Raw genomic sequence first — 22843 nt, forward strand, 5'->3', positions numbered from 1 at the left:
TCCAACCCCTGGCAATCAATGATCCTTTTATAATCTCCAGAGTTTTGCGTTTTCCAAAATGTCATAGAGTTGGAATCATACAGTACATATCCTTTCCCAATTGGCTTTTCTTTTAGGAATATGCATTTAAGATTCCTCCATGACCTCCTTCTCATGACTTCATAGCTCATTTCTTTTTAGTAATAAATAACATATTACAGTGTCTCAATATACCATAGTTTATTTATCCATCAACCTGCTGAAGGACATCTTGGTTGCCTCTAAGTCTTGGCATTTATGAGTAAAGTTGCTATAAACATCTATGGGTTTATGCGCAGGTTTTGTATAAACATAAGTTTTCAACTCCTTCGGTAAATACCAAGGAGCACGATGGCTGGATCATATAGTAAGAGTATGTTTAGTTTTATAAGAAACAGCCAAACTGTCTTCTGAAGTGGCTATATCATTTTGTATTTCCCACCAGCAATGAATGAGGGTTTCCAGGGCTCCACATTTGGTGTTATCAGTGTCCCAGATGGTGGCCATTCTAGTAAATGCATAGTGACATCGTATTGTTTTTTCAATTTGCATTTCCCCAATGACACATCATGTGAAGCATCTTTTCATAGGCTTATTCACCACCTGTATATCCTCTTTGGTGAGGTGTCTATTAAGGTCCCTGGCCTGTTTTAAAATCAGGTTATTCTTTTTCTTGTTGTGTTTGAACAGTTCACTACATAGTTTGAGTAATGTCCTTTCACCGATATGTCTTTTGCAAATATTTTCTCTCAGTCTGTGGCTTGTCTTCTCATTTTATTGACATTGTCCTTCGTATAGCAGAAGTTTTTAATTTTATTTATTTTTTCTTTAAGTTTTTACTTAAATTCCACTTAATTAACATACAGTATAATATTAGTTTCAGGAGTAGAATTTAGTTATTCATCATACACATAACACCCAGTGCTCATCACAATAAGTGCCTTGCTTAATACTCATCACTCATTTAGCCCATCCCCCTGCCCACCTCCCCTCCAAAAACCTTCAGTTTGTTCTCTATAGTTAAGAGTCTGTTTTATGGTTTGCCTGTCTTTCCCCCCATGTTCATCTATTTTATTTTTTAAATTCCACATGTCAATGAAACCAAATGGTATTTCACTGACTGACTTATTTTGCTTAGCATAATACACTCTAGTTCCATCCATGTCATTGCATATGGCAAGATGCCATTCTTTTTGATGGCTGAGTAATATTCCAGTGTGTGTGTGTGTGTGTGTGTGTGTGTGTGTGTACCACAACTTCTTTATCCATTCATCAGTCAATGAACATTTGTGCTCTTTCTATAATTTGGCTATTCTTGATAATACTTCTATAAATATCAGGTACATGCATTCTTTGAAATCAGTATTTTTGTGCCCTTTGGGTAAATAATAGTAGTGCAATTGCTGGATTGTAGGGAATTTCCATTTTTACTTTTTGAGGAACCTTCATACTGTTTCCCAGAGTGGCTACACCAGTTTTCATTCCTACCAACAATGCAAGAGGGTTCCTTTCCCTCATGTAGGATGTTCTTTAAACTCCATGTATTTGTGGTCTTTCCAAATTTTTTCTTGTGGTTGACTTTGAGTTTCATGTTTTGGTCAGAAAATATGCATGGTATGATCTCAGTCTTTTTGAAGTTGTTGAGACCCGATTTGTGACCTGGTATATGATATATTCTGGAGAATGTTCTATGTGTACCCAAAAAGAATGTGTATCCTGCTGCTTTAGAATGAAATGTTCTGACCAGATATAAGTCCATCTGGTCCAGTGTGTCATTCAAATCCCTTGTTTCCTTGTTGACTTTATGATTCCATGATCTGTCTATTGCTGTAAGTGTGGTGTTAACGTCCCCTACTATTATTGTATTATTATCAGTGAATTCCTTTATGTTTGTTTTTGTTTTATATAACTGGGTGCTCCCAAGTTAGGGGCATAAATATTTACAATTGCTAGCTCTTCTTGTTGGATAGATCCCTTTATTATGATACAGTGCCTTTCTTCAACTCTTGTTATAGTATTTTATTTAAAATCTACTTTGATATAAGTATGGCTACTCTGGCTTTCTTTTGATGTCCATTGGCAGGATAAGTGGTTCTTCATCCCTTCACTTTCAGTCTGTAGGTGCCTTAGGTCTAATGTGAGTCTCTGGTTGGCAGCATCTAGATGGGTCTTGTTTAGTTAATCCATTCTAATACCTTATGTCTTTTGATTGGAGCATTTAGTCTATTTACATTCAGAGTAATTACTAATAGATATGAATTCAGTGCCATTATATTGCTTGTTTTGTCCTTATTCCTTTTGAGTCTTCATTACTTTTGGTCTTTCTTTCCCAAAGAGTCCCCTTTAAAATTTCTTGCAGGGCTGGTTTAATGGTGACGAACTCATTTAGACTTTGTTTGCCTGGGAAACTATCTCTCCTTCTACTCTGAATGACAGTCTTGCTAGATAGAGTATTCTTGGCTGCATATTTTTCCATTCAGTACATTGAATATATCATGTGACTGTTCTGGCCTGCCAAGTTTCTGTGGAGAGATCTGCTGCTAACCTTACTTGTGCTCCTTTTTGTAAGTTAGGGATTTCTTTTCTCTTGATGCTTTTAGGATTTTTTCCTTTCTCTGTATTTTGCAAATTTTATTATAATATGTTTTGGTGTTGGCATGTTTTTGTTGATTTTGATGGGAGTTCTCTGTGCCTCCTGGATTTGGATATTTGTTTCCTTCCCCAGGTTAGGAAAGTTTTCAGCTAAATTTCCTCAAATAAACCTTCTGCCTCCTTTTCCCCCTCTTCTTCTTCTGGGATTCCTATGAAAAGATTGTTATATGCTTTGTGGAGTCACTGAGTCCCCTAAGTCTGTATTCATGATCCAATATTTTTCTTTTCCTCTTCTTTTCAGCTTCATTATTTTCAGTACTTTTATCTTCCATATCACTTATCCATTTCTTTGTTTCTTCCATCTTTGCGGTCATTACATCCGGTGAGTTTCATATCTCAGTTATAGCATTTTTTTATTTCAGCCTGACTAGTTTTTAGGTCTTTTATCCTGTGGTAAGGGGTTCACTGGTGTCTTCTGTGCTTTTCTCAAGTCCAGCTAGTATCCTAATTATTGTTGTTTTAAATTCTGAATCAGGCATATTACTTATATCTGTTTCAGTGAGATCCCTGACTATGACCTTTTCTTGTTCTCTTTTGGGATGAATTCCTCCATCTTGACATTTATCTAGGGCTCTGTCTTCTTCTGTGTGTTAAGAAAGCCTATTAGGTTTCCTGTTCCTGAGAGTAATGGCCTCATATGCTGTTCAGGGCCTGGCACTTCATGAAGCATCTCTGGTATATGCTGTGTGCACTGTGCTGCTGTGTTTTGGCTGCTCTTTCCCTCAGGTCAGTCCTCCACAGTTTCTTCTCACCTCAACAGTGGGGACTATTTAGACCTTGGGCAGAGTGTGGGGAGTTTTAACTAGGTGTGCTCTAGTCTGCTTGTTAAAAGAGACCTGATGCTTTGCAGCATTCTATGGTCAGTAAATTTGGTGTGTACATGGGATTTACAATAGTCTTCTTGGGGAGGGGCCTGCTGCTCAGATTCTCAGGCACATTTGTTCTAGTAAAGAAACAACTGCATAAAAAGAAATAGAAAAAGAAGAAAGGAAAGAAAGAAAGAAAGAAGAAAGAAAGAAAAGAAAAAGAAAAAGAAAAAGAAAAAGGAAAGGAAAGGAAAGGAAAGGAAAGGAAAGGAAAGGAAAGGAAAGGAAAGGAAAGGAAAGGAAAGGAAAGGAAAGGAAAGGAAAGGAAAGGAAACACCTGCATAGTACAGGGAGGCAGGGCTTGGTGTAAGCAGTTTATGCTGCAACTATTGGCATATGCTGCTTACTGAAGTTAGTTTAGGTTGAGGGACAAGGGAGTAAAATGGCACCAGCCCTCTCCGTCATCCTAGAGAGAGGAGTTTGTGCCCACCACTGTCTGGGAAGCCCTCAGAGAAGAACAATCTCCCCTCAGACACCCCTGTGTCCAAGGTATCCCTCAGATCCCTCCCTTCACCCTGTGTCCAGATGTCTGCCCACCCAGCAGTGCAGGGTACCTGTATTTTACCCAGGCAGGCTGGTTGACTTTTAAAGTTCCAAAACTTTAGGGACCTGTTGTGGCTTGGACCTATGCCAGTTCTCTGGGGGAGGGTCTTGCCACACTGGGGCTGCTACAGGTTTGTCCCAGAAGTAGCATGAATGCACAAGAGTTTGGAGTAAAGCAAAACAAAAAGCCAGTGTCCAGGTTAGCCACCTTCAGCAGATGTCTGTGTCTAAGCTAAGGGGTGAGGGAGCATAATGGTGCCTGCCACCTCTTTTGACCCCCATTTGTCTCAGATGCACTCCAAGAAGGGCGAACCATCTCTCTCAGTGCTTCTCTCCCAGGGTATCCTCAGATCACACCATCTGCTCCCAGGCTCTCTGCCCTCCTTCTTCACAGGAGCACTGCAGTACCAGGATCCACACCAGTGACAGCATGGAACTCTAAAACTTCAGCCTTGGAGTTCCATTGGCTGTTTAAAACACAATAATTAGCCCCTCTCATTTTCCCAGTCAATGGCTTTGGGAAATGTTTTCCTTGTGTGATCCTCTATGCAAAACCCTCCTTGCCTCTCTCCCATGATCAGGGCTCCATCTCCTCTGCAACACCCGCCACCCCTCTCTCCCTCACATCACATCTCCACACCTCCTACCTTCCATAATGTGGCCTCTTCTCTCCCTCTGGTTGTTCACTCTATTCTGTCAGTACTCAGATTTCTTGGGTGTTCAGAACAACTTGATATTTATCTGTGTTCAAGGGATGAGGTAAGACTAGGGTCCTCCTACTACTCTGTCATCTTTGCTCAAAAAACCAGAAGCTTTTAATTTAAATAAAGTCCAGATCATCCATCATTTCTTAAAAGGATTGTACCTTTGGTATTATAGCTAAACAGTCATTGCCATACTCAAGGTCATCTTGGTTTTTTCCTATATTATCTTCTAAGAACTTGACAGTTTTGCATTCTACATTGAGATCTGTGATCCATTTTGAATTAATTTTGGTGAAAGGTAATTAAGGTCTGTGTCTGGATTTTTTTTCTTTTTCTTTTCTTTTTTTTGCACGTAGATGTCCTGTTATCCCAGCATCTTTTCAAGGCTATCTTTGCTCCATTGTATTGTCTTTGTTCTTTTTGTTAAATAATTAGTTGACTATATTTAAGTAGGCTTACTTCTGGGCTCCCTATTCTGTTTCACTGATCTATTCTTTCCGCAATACCACTCTGTCTTGATTAATATAGCTTAATAGTAGGTCTTGAAGTCAGGTATTGTCAGTCCTTCAACTTTGTTCTTCTCCTTCAATATTGTGTTAGCTACTGTCAACACATATTACCTATTCATATAGGCTCTAGAACCAGTTTGTTGATATCCATAAACTAACTTGCAGGGACTTTGATTGAGATTACATTAAATCTATAGATCCAGTTGGAAAGACCTGACACCTTGACAATATTGAGTCTTTTCATTCAAGAACATGGAATATCTCTCCACTTATTTAGTTCTTTGATTTCTTTCATTGAAGTTTCATAGTTTTCCTCCTACAGATCTTGCATTTTATTGGATTTATACCTAAATATTTCATTTTTATGGTAATGTAAGTGGTATTGTATTTTTAATTTTAAATTCCATGTTTTCATTGCTGGTATATAGGAAAGCAACAGACTTTTTATATGTTAACCTTGTAGCCTATAGCCTTACTATAATCACTTACCGGTTCCAGTTTTTTTAGTCCTTTTTTCCCTGATTTTCTACATAGATGAACATAGCATCTGCTAACAAAGACATTTCTTCCTTCCCAATCCATATAAATTTTACTTCCTTTTCTTGTTTTATTACATTAGCTAGAATATCTGTGATGTTGAAAAGGAGAGGTGAAAAGAGACATCTTTGCCTTGTTCCTGATCTTTGTGGAAAAGCTTTGAGTTTCTCATCATTAACTATGCTGTAGGGTTTCTGTGCATGTTCTTTATCAAGTTGAGGAAGTTTCCTTCTATTCCTAGTTTACTCAATTTTTTTTATCATGAATGGGTATTGGATATTGTTAAATACTTTTCTGCCTCTATTAATATGACTGTGTGATTTTTCTTGTTTAGCCTGTTAATATGATGGATTACACTAATTGATTTCCAAATGCTGAACAGCCTTGCATCAGCCTGGTCGCGGTGTATAACTCTTTTTATGCACTGTTGGATTTCATTTGCTAATATTCTGTTGAGGATTTTTGTGCCTATGCTCACTGGCATACTGTTTTCTTTTAATGTCTTTGTCTGATTTTGGATTTAGAATAATGCTGGCCTCATAAAGTTAGAAAGTATTCCCTCAGACAGAACATAAAGACTCCTAACTCTGGGAAACGAACTAGGGGTGGTGGAAGGGGAGGAGGGCGGGGGTTGGGGGTGAATGGGTGATGGGCACTGAGGGGGACACTTGACGGGATGAGCACTGGGTGTTATTCTGTATGTTGGTAAATTGAACACCAATAAAAATTAATTTATTAAAAAAAAAGAAAGTATTCCCTCTTCTTCTATTATCTCAGAGATTGTGGAGAATGGTATCATTTCTTCCTTAAGTGTTTGGAAGAATTCATCAGTAGACCCATCTGAGTCTGGTCCTTTATGTTTTGGTTATTAATTATTGATTCAATTTCCTTAACAGATAGAAGTCTGTTCACATTATCTGCTTCTTCTTGTGTGAGTTTTGACAGACTGTGTCTTTCAAGTAATTAGTCTTTTTAAAAAGATTTTATTTATTTATAAGAGAGAGCAGAGTAAGAAAAAGAGCACAAACAGGGAAGAAGGGTAAGAGGCAGAGGGAGAGGGAAAAGCAAATTCCCCCACTGAGCAGGGAACCTGATGATGCAGAGCTCAATCTCAGGACCCTGGGATCACAACCTGAGCTCAAGGCAGACACTTAACAGATGCAGCACCTCAGGTAATCTGACTTTTCATCAAGGTTATCAAATTTGCAGCATAGTTATTCATTGTATTCCATTATCTTTTTAATGTCAATAGAATCTATTCTTTTATTTCTGATATTAGTAAGTTGTGTTCTCTCTCTCTCTCTTTTTATTTTTTCAGTTATCCTGGCTAGAGGTATCAATTTTAGTAACCTTCTTGACTCTTGGTTTCACTGAATTTTTTTTCTATTGATTTCATTGATCAATTCCATTGATTTGTGTTCTAATTCTTATTTCCTTTCTTTTCTTGCTTTGGATTTAATCTGCTCTTCTTTTTCTAGTTTCCTAAGGTAAAAGCTTAGATGACTGGTTTTAGTTCTTCTTTTCTAATATATAAATTTAATGCTATAAATTTCCCTCTAAGCACTGCTTTCACTGCACCCTAAATTCTGATTAAATTGTATCATCATTTTCACAAGGTTCAAAATATTTTTTTTTACTTCTGTTGAGATTTCTTCTTTCTCTCTTGTGTTATTTGAAAATACATCATTTAATCTCTATATATTCAGGAATTCTCTGTTACCCTTCTGTTAATTAATTTCTAGTTTAGTTCCATTGTGCTCTGACAGCAGACTGCTATATAACAAAATAATCCTAATTTGTCCATCTGTTAATCATTCCTGTCATTCATTTTACTTATATAAGTGCACGTGCACACACACACATACAATTGACCCTTAAGCAACACAGGTTTTAATTCCATGGATCCATCTATACATGAATTTTTTCATAAACACAGTACAGTACTGGGCACCTGGGTGGCTCAGTGGTTGAGCATCTGCTTTCGGCATGATGCTGGGATCCTGGGATCGAGTCTCACATCAGGATTGTCGCAGGGATCCTGAATCCCCCCCTGTGTCTCTCCATCTCTCTGTATGTCTCTCATGAATAAATAAATTTTTTTTAAGATTTTATTTATTTATTCATGAGAGACACACAGAGAGAGGCAGAGACATAGGCAGAGAGAAAAGCAGGCTCCATGCAGGGAACCTGACATGGAACTCAAATCCCAGGTCTCCAGGATCACGCCCTGGGCTAAAGGCGGCGCTAAACCACTGAGACACCTGGGCTGCCTAAATTTTTTTTTAAATACAGTACAGTCCTGTAAATGTATTTTCCCTTTAAGATTTTGAAATTTTTTTCTCTAGCTCACTTTATTATAAAAATATAGTACTTAATGTATATAAAATACAAAATATGTATGTTAATGAACTGTTTATATTATTGTTAAGGGTAGGCTACAAGTTAAGTCTTAGGGAAGTCAAAAGTTATGCATGGATTTTCTAATATGCATGAGTCAGTGCCCCTAATCACCATATTTTCAAGGGTCAACTGTATGTGTAGCAATTGTATATGTTTCCAAATACACTGTTGCTCTTATTTTGAACAAACTGTCAACTGTTAGATTAAAAAAATAAAACTTTTGGGGTACCTAGTGGCTCAGTGGTGGATTGTCTGCCTTTGGCTCAGGTCGACATCCTGGAGTCCCGGGATCAAGTCCCACCATCAGGCTCCCAGCAAGGAGCCTGCCTCTCCCTCTGCCTCTCTCTCTGTGTCTCTCGTGCATAAATAAATAAAATATTTTGAAAAATAAATAAATAAATAAATAAATAAAATAAAAAATAAAACCTTTCATTTTACCTTCATTTATTCAATCTTTTCTTTACGCAGATCCAAGTTTCTGACCTTTATTATTTCCTTCTCTCTAACGAACTTCTTTTTTTTTTTTTCCTAACGAACTTCTTTTGACATTTCTAGCAAGGTAGATCTAATGGCACCAAATTCCCTCAATTTTTGTTTGTCTGAGAAAGTTTTTCTTTCTCCTTCACTTTTGAAGGTCATTTCATAGGATACAGAATTCTAGGTTCATTTTTTTTCTCTCAACACTTGAAATTTTCACTTCTTTCTCCTCCTGCTCACATGATTTCTGAGAAATCAGAAGTAATTCTCATCTTTGTTCCTCTATAGGTATTTTTGTCCTCTAGATTCTGTCAAAATTTTTTCTTTATCTTTGATTTTCTTTAGTTTGAATATGATATGCTTCAGTGTACTTCTTTATTTATCCTGCTTGGTGTTTTCTGGGCTGCCTAACTCTGTAATTTGGTGTTTGACATTAATTTGGGGAAAATCCTCCGTCATTGTTTCAAATATGTCTTCTGTTCCTTTCTCTCTTCTGGTATTTCCATTACACATTTATTATATTTTTGTTGTTGTCCAAAGTTCTTGGCTATTCTACTCCTTTTTTTTTCAGTCTTTGTGTCTTTATTCTCTTTGCTTCCCAGTTGTATAGCTTTCTATGGTTATAACTTCTAGCTCCAAATTCTTTCCTAAGTGGTATCCTGCCTACTAATGAACCCATCAAGGGTATTCTTCATTTCTGTCAGAGTTTTGATTTCCAGCATTCTTTTTTTAGTTAAAATTTCCTTTCCTCTGCTGACATTGTCTCTCTGATCTTGCATGCTACTCACTTTACCCACTAGAGCCCCTTAGCATGTTAATCATAGTTGTTTTAAATTCCTGATCTGATAATTCCAACATACCTGCCATGTCTAGTTCTACAGTTTATGCTGTGTCTTTAAATTGTGTTTTTTGCCTTCTAGTATGCCTTTTGTTTTTTGACTGTGATACATAATGTACTGGGTAAAAAGAACTACTATAAATAGGCCTTTAGTAATGTGGTGGTAAGATGGGGAGGAGGGGGAAGATAAGTGTTCTATTGTCCCATGATAATGTTACAGTCTTTTGGTGAGCCTGTGCATAGGGACTGTGAACTTAAGTGTTTCTCAGTTTTTTCTCTCCCCTCTAGGTGGGGCAGGATTGCTAGAGGAGGCTAGAGTTGCATATTTTCCTTCCACCAGGTCAGTTAGGCTCTAATAATATCCATCAGGTTAGGCTCTGGTTAACTAGTTTCTCCTAACAGCTGACCTTGTTAAGAACAGAGTGCTCTGGCATATTTCAAAATGGTTCCTTTTCCATTCCCCCAATTCAAAGCACGAGGGGTTTTTTCCCCAATATTTACTGTGATAAGCTAGTTGAGCTCTTGGAGGTAAATCTCATCTCATAGAATTGTGGGAGCCCCAGTGACTAGGTCCCCCTAGAATTTTAATTCTCAGAGCCTCCAGCAATTAATAAATTATTGTTCAGGTTTTCCTAGACCTGGACTTGATTTCTGGCGTGATTTCTGCTCATGAATCTCTGGGATTCTGGGAAGCCCTGCCTCCTTGTATTAACCTGTCTGACTCTTGGGGATCCCTGGGTGGCTCAGCGGTTTGGTGCCTGCCTTCAGCCCAGGGCGTGATCCTGGAGTCCGATGATCGAGTCTCACATCAGGCTCCCTGCATGGAGCCTGCTTCTCCCTCTGCCTGTGTCTCTGCCTCTCTCTCTCTCTTTCTCTCTCTCTCTCTCATGAATAAATAAATAAAATCTTTTAAGAAAATAAATAGATAACCTGTCTGACTCTCTGAGGGCAGCAATTTACCCTAAATCTTCCCCTTTCCTACAGATCCAAGAAAAGTTGTTGCTTTTTTCAGTTTGTTCAGCTTTTTACTTGTTTTTAGGACAAATGGCAACTGCCAAGCTCCTTACATGTGGAACTAATAACCACCACTGAACTTTTTAAAAATATTAACTTTTTATCCTTTTTACCAAGATGCCTAGATGAGTCCAAAGTAAAGACTCCATCAGCTAACCATGAAAAGGTATGCCTGGAGAAGGCAGCTGGTCCCCCAGACAAGTCCATCCCTCTAACCTAGGATGGATTATCCTCATTGCTCAAAAATTCAACCCTGCCAGAATTCCAGAGTTGACTTCATTTAGGGATACTGATTAATTCCTTTAAAAGTTCTAAGAAAGAGAGTATCTAAGATGTCAACTGTTATGGTTTAATTCTTAGAGGATGTCCCTCTTGTCACAATTATTTACAAAAGAAGAGGCCTAGTGTTCATCACCACAGACCTTAGAACTCCCCAAGATTAATTGAACAACTTTTAGACCTAATGTAATTATTAACTCCAAAGAAGGTGATCCAGTAAGTCTGCTTTTAAAAAATCATCAAACGAATCTATAGGGATCTACTGATCTCATATGTTCCTCTTTTCTCATACAGAGCATTTCACTGAAAACAAGTCTGCAGCTGTCCCTGGGTAAACTGACACCACATAAAGTTGCTCTCTTTAGGGAGAGGGTGAGAAATTCACTCTCCATCTATAGAAGAGCCAAAGGTATCCATGCACAGTCTTAAAAAAATCAGAAGACAGGGGCACCAGGGTAGCTCAGTCAGTTAAGCATCTGCCCTTGGCTTAGATCATGATCCCAGCGTCCTGGGATCAAGCCCTGCATTGGGCTCCCTGCTAAATGGGGAGTCTGCTTCTCTCTCTCCCTCTGTTTCCCCCCACCCTGCCCCACTCATACACTCTCTAATAAATACATTAAAAATATTTTTAAAAATATTTTATTTACTTATTCATGAGAGACACACAGAGAGAGGCAGAGACACAAGCAGAAGAAGAAGCAGGCTCCCCTAGGGGAGCCAGATGCAAGACTCAATCCCAGGACCCCGGGATCACAGTGCCCCTAGTTTTCCTGATAAAATGCTAAAGAGCTATTGCCAAATAAGTGTGTGTTTCAGGGATGCAAAAGAGGGTAATTAAAGCATTTTTTAATTTTTATTTACCATACCATATAATAAATACATTTTACATCATAACCATGACATATGAACTTATGTATATATATCTACCCAAAACAGAAGTTATTAGCAAAAAACCACAATTATCCTCAATATATCTGACGCTTTGGGTTATTTTCTATCTCTTTTCCTAAAAATGCTGTCCATGCCCCAGTAAAATATGTCATGACTTTCTAATGATTTGTGATCTGGAATTTGAAAAATATTGGAATTCTGTAACAAATATGGGAACAAGCAATATTATTTTACAATGGTTACTTACTTGGTTACTTACTTGGTTAAAATAATGGTTACTTACTTGGTTGCTGCAAAAACAATATTGAAGGGCACCTGTTGATGAAATGGAAGGAAAGGCCTGCAAAGAAAGAAGAACACAAATGCGTGGGACTTTTGCAATGTGTACTCTCTGAGCTTTACTCTAACTCCCATATTCATCCTTGAAAATCAGAGAGCTTGAATATCCCATACTGGTAATCCTCAAATCTGGGCACAGAATCACTAGAGAGTGGGAAGATTTCTTTTTGGTTTTTGTTTTTGTTTTTTTTTTTATTTTTATTTATTTATGATAGTCACACACACAGAGAGAGAGAGAGAGAGAGGCAGAGACACAGGCAGAGGGAGAAGCAGGCTCCATGCACCAGGAGCCCAATGTGGGATTCGATCCCAGGTGTCCAGGATCGCGCCCTGGGCCAAAGGCAGGCGCCAAACCGCTGCGCCACCCAGGGATCTGAGAGTAGGAAGATTTCTATTTTGTCTTTCTTTTTTAAGATTTTATTTACTTATTCATGAGAGACACAGATTGAGAGGCAGAGACACAGGCAGAGGGAGAAGCTCCTGCAGGGAGCCCAGTGTAGGACTCCATCCTGGGACCCCAGGATCACGTCCTGGGCCAAAGGCAGATGCTCAACCTCTGAGCCACCCAGGCACTCCTGTGTTAAAAATTTAACATTTCTCGGGGCGCCTGGCTGGCTCAGTTGGTTAAGCTTCTGTCTTTGGCTCAGGTTATAATCTCAGGATTGTGGGATCCAGTGGAACCCCGCTTAGTCATGGGCTTCCTGCTCAGTGGGAAGTCTGCTTCTCCCTCTCTCTCTGCTCCTCTCACTGCTTATGCTCTCTCTCCTTCTCACTGTCTCTCATAAATAAATAAATAAATATAAATAAATAAATAAATAAATAAATAAAATATTTAAAGAAAAATTTACCATTTCTCTAAAAAGTCAGCATTATAAAACTTCTATAAGGAGGTTGCTCACAAATAACAATGTGGACTACAAATTTACTTTCTCAAGGAAGCTTATGTACATGTGACATTAAGACTATTTTTCAAAAATTTTTTTTAATTTTTATTTATTTATGATAGTCACAGAGAGAGAGAGAGAGGCAGAGACACAGGCAGAGGGAGAAGCAGGCTCCATGCACCGGGAGCCCAATGTGGGACTCGATCCTGGGTCTCCAGGATCGCTCCCTGGGCCAAAGGCAGGTGCCAAACCGCTGCGCCACCCAGGGATCCCTAAGACTATTTTTCTAACAACATAAGACCTATAGGAAGATCTTCATTTTACTTTAATCTAACTATATGATTATCACATGATTATTGATCACAAATGAAACAAAGTGAAACTTTCAACCATGTTAGTTTTGGCAAGATTCACACAAAGACAGTGAATGTCGCCTATTTGCCCACTTGTAACAATTTCCCATGTACTATGACTATCACGGTGTCTCTGCTGTACTTCACTTGACTTGATCACTTCATTTTGTTCTCAAATATACATTCTTACTTACACTAGTACCTCTGAAGTTAGGCAGATTTAGCTGTAATCCCAGATCTGCCACTTGCTAACTTAAGAGACTTCAAGCAATTGTTTTCTCCTCTCTTGGTCTCAGCTTCCTTACTAATAGGGATAATATATCTTATCCTACATTTCTGTTGTAAAAATTAATTATATAGGGGCACCTGGCTGGCTCACTTGGTAGAGCATGCAACTCTTGATCTCGGGGTTGTGAGTTCAAGCCCCACATTGGGTGTAGAAATTTCTTAAAATTAAAGTCTAAAAAATTGATTTTATATATATAAAGTACTAAACTGGTACCTAACACATTGCATGCACTCAAAAGTGATAGCTGCTATCATTATCATAAAGATATTTTCTTTCTTCCTTTTTTTAAAAGATTTTATTTATTTATTCATGAGAGACACAGAGAGAAGCAGAGACATAGGCAAAGGGAGAAGCAAGCTCCCTGCAGGGAGCCCAATATGGCACTGGATACCAGGACTTGGGGACCACGACCTGAGCCAAAGGCAGATGCTCAACCACTGAGCACCCAGGTACCCCCATAAACATTTTCTAATAAAATCCAGGGCTCATTTTCATTAGTAATTACTTTTTACCTTTCAAAATATTTATAGCGATTCTTTCCAGTCACATCAGGATCTTCATAAACCTCTTTAGCCATCTGGAAAGATGTATCCGTTCTAAAATGAAGCAGGAAAACATTATTAAAGTCTAACATGTCATTTCCAAATATAATTTCTATATTTAATAGTTTTAGATCTACAAAGTAGAAGATATACAGGGTATCTGATGAAACTGAGACCAAAGTCTTCTATAACGTGCATCTGACTGACCTACATCTCAGACTAGATAACAATTACTTTCCCTGAACCAGGAAACTAGGAGCTAACAAGAGGAAGTAAGAGTAAGAAAAGAGTAGATTTATGAAAACTCACATACAAAAAGCATGCATTTAATCAATAGTCCATAGGAATAACAGAGTTTTAAGAGACAACTTTTTATGTCCAGGTTGAAAGGTAGCTTTTTTCCTTTTACTTTACTAGGTATGACTTGTAAATAATTAAAAGAACAAAGAATTCAAGATACTTATCTCTGAAGGTGCTCTGGCTGCAAATCTCCAAATATATATATATATATATTTAGATACTAGCAGAAGGATATAGTTACAATTTCTAAGATGGATCAAAGAAACAAATTCAGTCACCTCTACCTCTACCTTTGGCAGCAAACTGTCATTTAATATACATATTCACTCCAAGCTTCTGAGAACATCTACTAACCTGTAAACCCATAACCATTGCCCCTGAATCCGGCTCGTTTTGGTCAGAGGACTTAAGAGAAGTAATTTGGGGTCCATTGATCTAGGTATAACACTTGTACTTTTAAAAAAGTGCAGAATAAAAAAATCTTAAGAAGAAAAATGCATTCATTAAAAACATGAGAAGCAGCTGAAGCTACCAGACACTTACATAGCAAGCTGCCAGAGGCCTTCTCTGTGTTTCTCCTCCTGTCCTTTCCATTCCCGGCGCATGAATGCTGGGACAGGGTCAACCTTGCTCCAATACAGAGAATACCTTGGATAATGGATCAAGTTACTGAACATGGTTCTAAACCTGGGAACTCTTCTCTAATATTCGGACAGGGAGGCAGGGAAAAAAAAGACAAAATGTTACCTTCAGATTTTCTAAAGCATTTTATTTATTTTTGTAAATTTTTTGACAGCTATAAAACAGTGTATGTGGCACAGAAAGAAGGGTAGTTGTACATACACAGAATATCTCCAGAAAGATACCCAAGAAACTAATGACAGTGGATGATCATGAGAAGGGGGCTGAGGGTTAGAATTCCTTTGTACTGTACATGTTTTTGTACTACTTGAATTCTTTAGCACGGGCACATATAACTTTTCCCACTGAAATAAATTAGGTTATAATGACTCTTTTATTCACTATTAGTTAATTAATCTTCACACTGGGCCACAAATATCAAGATGTCCCCTAGTAATCATGGCAGAGTAATTTCTGCAGAATATAAAATCCACTGGTGATCTGATGATTAGTCAATCTGATCAGTGTGGTTAGCAAAACTAGGTGGTGGAAATTCATTAGGCTGCCTTAGTGAATGAATTAGACCTACCAGTCTGTTTCGAATCAGGTTAGCTTGGATATTTGCCTGTGTGTGATCTTTCTCACTTGACACAATAAACAATGGATCTGCAAAATCAACAATAAAGTGGTATAAGGAATAGAATATATCTACTCTTGACTGAGAATAATGGCAAAACAATGTAATTTCTTAATTGGAAAACAAATTACAAGATTTAGATATTGCCTAACTCTACAGCAGCTCATACATCTCTACCACCAGTGAGAGTCTGTTAGATGCATTTCTTCTCTATGTATTCCAAAGTCAGTTTATTCAATAGGAAGGTAAGAAGATATATTCTGATATATTCTCAAGCACCAAAATCTAAACACATTGTCTTTCCTCTCCTATGAACAAACTACCTTCTGGGTCTGGGTAACCCAGAAAATACTCTAAGACAAAAGACCCCGCATACACTAACTATACTTATTTGCAAGTAAAAGAAATAACACACTGGAACACTACCTCTCATATTCAGTACAAGGGAAAGGTACAAACTCTTAACAACATGTCACCTCTGAATTGATAAACATAGTAAGAAAATGTCATTCTCTAATAATAAATAAATAAAATCAGCTATAATTCCCTCCTTAAATTTAGAAGAATGTTGATGATGGACTAAATTTTTTCTCCAAAGTTCAACAAAAGATTACTCCGTTATTGTAAGTATGGGCTTGATAGGTATATCTTTTTTTTAATATACATTTCTTTTTTATTGGTGTTCAATTTGCCAACATATAGAATAACACCCAGTGCTCATCCCATCAAGTGTCCCCCTCAGTGTCCATCACCCAGGCACCCCCACCCCCCCACCCACCTCCCCTTCCACCACCCCCCCCCAGTTCGTTTCCCAGAGTTACAAGTCTCTCATGCTCTGTCTCCCTTTCTGACATTTCCCACTCATTTTTTTTTCCTTTCCCCTTTATTCTTGATAGGTATATCTTTAAAGCAACAGAGAATATTTAGGATTATACCATCCCTTAAAATTAAATAATATGACATTAAATTCATAAGCTACCATCAGACACAGACTTGATTTCCTAAGTAGTCATCTCTTGAGAAACAAATACACTGACCAACTAGTCTAGATACTTGGCAGCATAAATCTTCACAGAAATTACTAATTGTTATTGTGATTTAAAGGTAACTTTAATTTAGATTACGTGAGTCAATTCCTAGAGTCTTAAAACTCCTCAGTTACCCAACAAAAATGATTTATTAGATGTAGACACTTAATATTCTCCCCATGGCTGGAAAGCTACAGGAGGCTCAGCTCTCTTTCATTCATGAAAGATTTATTGATGGGTTACTATGTTTGAGGTGCCTAGAATATATCAAGGAAAAAGATAAAGGTCCCTGACCTCGTGAGAGAGAGGCAATAAACAACACAACAAACTAACATTTTATATAATACATTAGAGGATAGTAAGTGCTACTAAAAAAAAAAAAGTCGGGAAAGAGCAAGTGAGGGAGATTGGGTTGCAATTTTACACAGAGTAGTCAGGGCAGGCCTCACTGAGAGGTGACATTTAAGGAGACTTGCAAGTGGGGAGTTAACTACACAGTTCTCTGAAGGAAGAGCATGTGAAGCAAAGAAACAGCTTGAGCAAAGGCCCTAAGATGGCAGCATGCCTGACATGTTTGAAAAAGAGCAGAGACCAATGGCATTGAAACAGAGGAAGAGAGACAAAATATAGCAGATCAAAGGTCAGACAAGTTACCAGGGGCCTAGATCACATGGGGCTTTGTGGGCCACTGAAAAGACTTTGGCTTTTAATCTGAGTGAGGTGGGAAACCACTGCAAGATTTTGAGGCGAGAAGGGGCAAAATCTGACTTACATTTTTAAATGTTCATTGTAGGGGCTCCTGGGTGGCTCAGTCAGTTAAGCATCTGACTCTTGGTTTCAGCTCAGGACATGATCTCAGGGCTGTGGGACTGAGCCCCACATAGGGCTCTGCACTCAGTAAGGAGTCTGCTTGGGATTTTCTCCCTGTCCCTCTGCCTCTCCCTCCCCTTCTGCCTGTCTGTCCCTCTCCCACTCATGCATAGGCACACTCTAAAATAAATATTTTTTAAAAATGTTCATTGTGGCTACCCAGTGACGAACAGATTGTATGGAAGTTATGAAAAGGACAGGGAGACCTATTAGAAGGCTCATGCAGTGAGCCTAGAGAAGAGATGATGGTGATGGCAATAGAAGTGATGAAATGGGGCAGGATTCTAGATCTATTTATAAAGTGGAAGAGAGAAGAATTTTTAATGGATTGGAATGGTGTATGAGAGAGAGAGAGAGAGAGAGAGAGAGAGAAGACAATGGTGGCTCTAAGATTTTTGGACTTCAGTAACTAAAGTATGGGGTTGGTATCAATTGACACAGGAAAGCCTGTGGGTTTGTAGGGAGAATGTGAAAAGCAGGCCTTAGGTGTTTATTATATGTCCAAGTAGAGAAACAAAGGAGGCAATTTGTTGGGGTTTTTTAAAGATTTTATTTATTTATTCATGAAAGACACAGAGGGAGAGGCAGAGACATAGGCAGAGGGAGAAGCAGGCTCCTCTCAGGGAGTCCGATGTGGGACTTGATCCTGGGACTCCAGGATCATGCCCTGGGCTGAAGGTAAGTGCTCAATCGCTGAGCCAGCCAGGCGTCCCAAAAGAGGCAATTTGCTACACAAATCTACAGTTTGAGAGAGAAGTCTGGACCAGCGAATATGTATTTGGGAATCATCACCTTTAGATATACTCTTCTTTAGCTGCAGCACCCAAATCCATATCTATGATTCAAGTTGAGAATGGAAATGGGGCTGATTAGAAATGACAAAGGCAAAGTTTATGGCCCCAAATAACAGGCTAGTGTATTGGAAGACCGAATGAATGTACTTGCTTAAAGGGAAGAAGGCTGTAGCTTCAACCTGTCTGATATATTGAGAACAGAACGGGACAAAGGGAAATTTCTATTCATACTCTTATTTTAAGTGATTTAAAAGATGTCACTGGGTCTATGGTTCTAACTGTGTCGTTCCTCTTAAATGAATTTAGCCTACATTTCCCCTAAGTCTGAATAATAAATTATAAGCCATCCTCCTCTTCTTCCCATAAGGAGTACAAAGGCATGCTATCTACAGAAACACTCCTGCCACCTATAGAAGATAATGGCACAATAGCATATGATTTATGACTACACATTCTGCGACGTGTCCTACAAGTGTGATCATAATCAGTGCTCGAAAGGCAACAGTAGGACCTCTGAGATGCCCAGATAATAGCACTCACCAGGTATTGCTTGCTTATTCCTAGGTAAGTATTAAGTGCTTTATGTGCAATATTTCATTTAATTCTCACAAAAACCCAATGAGGTAGGCACTAGGGCTCCTTTTTAAAGGGAAGGAAACTGAGGCTTCAAGAAGTTAGCCACTTACTGACAGAATTTCAACTCCGATCCTTCTGGCTCCCAGGAGTAATATTATCAATACTCCATGAATTTTATGGGTTAAAGTTTCCTATGAAAACCATGAAAAAGTCCCTCAACCAATTTACCCATACTGTAGAAACTGTTGTGACAAGCCTAGGAAGTTGTCATAACCAAGTAATCATGAGAGAGGAAGTATGTAAACTTTTAGGAAAAAGTATAATGAATTGCATATTCTGGGGGAAAAGAAAGGAGGAAAGAGTTTATGACAAACCTAGAAAGCATTTTAAAACATTTTTGGAAAACTATATCATATATTTAAAAGCTTTAATTATCAGGGCAGTAGTGTACCTACTAATCAATATACAAATTCAGGAAAGTGACAGTGTATGGTGGTCACTCTGGGAGGCACTTGAGAGATACAAAGCATTTACCAAAAAACTAAAAGTAAAATGCAGGGACACCTGGATGGCTCAGCAGTTGAGCATCTGCTTTCCACTCAGGGCATGATCCCAGAGTCCCGGGATCGAGTTTGGCATTGGGCTCCCTGCATGGAGCCTGCTTCTCCCTCTGCCTATGTCTCTGCTTCTCTCTCTGTGTGACTCTCAAGAATAAATAAATAACATCTTTTTTAAAATCTTAAAAATAAAAAAAAAGTAAAATGCAAAATGGTATATAAAGGAGGTAAAATCTATTAAGAAAATGATGTTAACTTTAATACTAAGAAAAACAAGGTATTAGAATCTATCTTAATTGCTAGAATGATCAGAAGAGTAATTACATTTAATGAAGACATCCAAAGCTGATTAGAGGAGCAAAAGCCTTGCAGACAATTAACTATGATAAAAAGGCCATTGGGTTTGAGGGGTGGGAGTGAGGGAAGGGTGAAAAGGCTTAGAAAGGTGTTCATATGTGTACCACTGACCACCACAGCTCTGCCAGGGTGAAAATCTGACCCAGGCCAGTCAATTCACTGGCTTGTCAACAACACATCTTATCTCTCTCTTCAATTTTCAGCTAAGATACACGAGGACTCTATACAATTGGTAGTGAGCTTTAGGACAAGAGGTCGCAGAGACTGCCATTCCAGTCCCTGTCGTAGTAAGAGAAATCCATAAACAAGTTGCTTTCTGTCAGATGGAAGAAGGGAAACATATGCACAGAAAAAAGCAAGGGTTAGAGTTGCCAGATAAAATACAGGATGCCCAGTTATATTTAAATTTCATATAAGCAATGAATAACTTTTTATATAGACATATCCCAAATATTGCATGGGGCTAAAAATGTATACTAAAATATTATTCGTTATTTATCTCAAATTTATGTTTAACTGTGTGCATCCTGTATCTTTACTTGCTAAATCTGACAACCTAAACAAGGTAAAAAACCGTAAGGCCCGGGATCCCTGGGTGGCGCAGTGGTTTGGCGCCTGACTTTGACCCAGGGCGCGATCCTGGAGACCCGGGATCGAATCCCATGTCAGGCTCCCGGTGCATGGAGCCTGCTTCTCCCTCTGCCTATGTCTCTACCTCTCTCTCTCTCTCTCTCTCTGTGACTATCATAAATAAATAAAAAATTTAAAAAAAAAGAATTTAAAAAAAAAAAAAAAACCGTAAAGCCCAAGAAATCACACAGAAGGGTACCACACCTTAGTTCTAACCTTCCCTGTCTTGGTTCTACTTTGTCCTGGCTATACTTGCTTCCCGTCCATTAATAGCTGTGAGACTGCCTGTTTTATTGGAACAATCCAAACTTTATTTGGCCTATTCTGAGTGGGTTTCTCTTCCTTGCAAGGGATATGGAAACGTTTTGCAATCCTTCTGCAAAAGAGAGAGAGAGAGAGAGAGAGAGAGAGAGAGAGAGAGAGAGACTTTTAAGAATAAAAGAGACAAGCTTGATAAATTCTTGCCTTTCTTTACTGAAGAGGTCTATCCAATTCCCAAATTACTTTTGAAACGGTAGTGATGTGTTTACAGTTTACTAGACTTCTTTTACAAGATGAAACCAAGAGTGAATAAAGAAAACCACCAGCCAGAATAGCTACGCAACCATTACATACCCCCTATACCACGAAATGGGTAACCGATGGATTCCCATTCAAAGAAGATTCTGGGAATCCTAGAGGAGATACCACATGGTTTATTTTTTATTTTATTTTATTTTATTTTTTACCACATGGTTTAAAAGCAACCTAAGGCTCAGGTGAAGAGCATGAGACTGCGGAGGGCGATATTAGAAAAAAAAAAAACTCACGTTTAACTGATTAAAATTCTTATAATAAATTCAAGTTTCAGTAAACATTTATGAAGTAGCGAGCACATGCACCAACACTGGAATAGGTTGGAAGACACCCAAAGGCTGCAAAAATGTACAAAACCAGTACTTCAGGAACTCCAGGAACTTAAGGTCCGGTAGAAGAAACCACAAAAACGGACAAGCAGGACATTAAGACAACCTGGGCCTTAATTGACAGAAAAGAATCCAGTGGACCTAGTTTATAAGCAGTGCTCTGATGAGTAACAGTAAGGTTTTGTTTTTGTTTTTTTAAGAAGAGAAAACTAAAAACAAAGGTGAGATAAGACTGCTCCTTCCTTATCTACAAAGCCAAATGTGGAGCAGCACGGAGAACCGGAGCGGGAGCGTCCTTTTGGTCCGGCCCTTCACACAGGTGGAATGTGGGAATGTTGAGAGAATCTCCAAATCTAGCAAATCACTGCCTGCTTTCCTGGATAACAGAACACCCGGGACCGCTTCAGGCTGTGCAAGTCCCCAGGGAAAAGACGGTGGGAACAGCGAGGCGATCCCGCGCGGGGCTCCGGGACGGGGCGCACCTGCGGCTTCCGACGCCCGCGGGGAGCACCGCCGGGGGCGGGGGGGACCTCGGGGCAGCGCCCAACCGACAGAGGACACCCGCGGGCGGGGGATCTGTCCCGAGGCTCATCTTCCGTTCACCGCGCCCCAGGTCCCGCGGCCCACCTGGCCCAGGAGTCCACGACCCAGGAGGGAGGTCCGGGGCAGCGCTTACCGTACAGAAAATCATACGGTCGATTGGCGGAGACACTGCCGCTGGCCCCCGGCTTCTCCCTGCACCGGGTCTGAGGCAGCTGCGGGCTGGCCAGGGGCTCCTCGATAGTCACCACACGGCTCATGGTGCAGCCCTTCCCGTCCCGCCAGCTAGGGACCCACTACCGACGCCCGGCCGCGGCGTGCACGGTAACCATGGTAACCTGCGTCCGCGCGTCGGGACCAGGGGCGGGGCGAACGCGCGCGGTGGGGCGGGGCTTGAGGAGGAAGGGGCGGGGTTGGCGTGGGAGAGGGCCCCGGTAGGGTGCGGGAGCGGAAGGGGCGGGGCTAGGCGCTGGAGGGGAAGGCGAGCGCGCAGGCGCCTGGAGGGTGGGCGGAGCCCCGCGAGAAGAGAGATGGGAAAGGAGGGGGTCGAGGGGGCGGGAGGGCGCCCGGCAGGCTAGCGACGTCCCCGCTTCCCGCGGCGGCCGCGACTGCCGCGAGTCCTCCACCGCCCCTGGGGAGCCCGCGGCCGCCGCGCGAGTGAGCAGCCATCCGGCAATTACGGTTCGTGCCTTTCGGAAATCCCTGGGAAATCTCGGAACCTTCAGGAATAACTGGGGTCTTTCATTTCGGACCTCCCCTTTCCGCGGGGCTGCTTCTGCTTTTCAAAACTGTGAAGGAAGATATTAAACATTGGGAAAAGTGAATCCACTTTTCATAAGCCTCAGGTACCCGTCACCAAGAATCGACAATTATTTAACACGTTGCCAATCTGG

At 39.9% G+C, this 22843-nt stretch overlaps 1 protein-coding gene across 1 annotated transcript in view; it reads right to left on the bottom strand.

Annotated features, from left to right (window-relative positions):
- CFAP91 (cilia and flagella associated protein 91) overlaps nt 1-22273 on the bottom strand; it is an 89565-nt gene extending 67292 nt beyond the window's left edge. Inside the window, exons 1-5 of the mRNA XM_055316565.1 lie at nt 22087-22273; nt 15646-15722; nt 14979-15136; nt 14106-14189; nt 12012-12068 (exon numbers count right to left, since the gene is read on the bottom strand). Of these exons, the coding sequence (XP_055172540.1) occupies nt 12012-12068; nt 14106-14189; nt 14979-15136; nt 15646-15722; nt 22087-22210 (500 nt within the window). The 5' untranslated portion in view covers nt 22211-22273. The remainder of the gene's footprint in view (nt 1-12011; nt 12069-14105; nt 14190-14978; nt 15137-15645; nt 15723-22086) is intronic.
- Between the last annotated feature and the right edge of the window lie 570 nt (nt 22274-22843).

Source organism: Nyctereutes procyonoides, unplaced genomic scaffold, assembly GCF_905146905.1.
Source record: "Nyctereutes procyonoides isolate TBG_1078 unplaced genomic scaffold, NYPRO_anot_genome, whole genome shotgun sequence".
Lineage (NCBI taxonomy): Eukaryota > Metazoa > Chordata > Mammalia > Carnivora > Canidae > Nyctereutes > Nyctereutes procyonoides.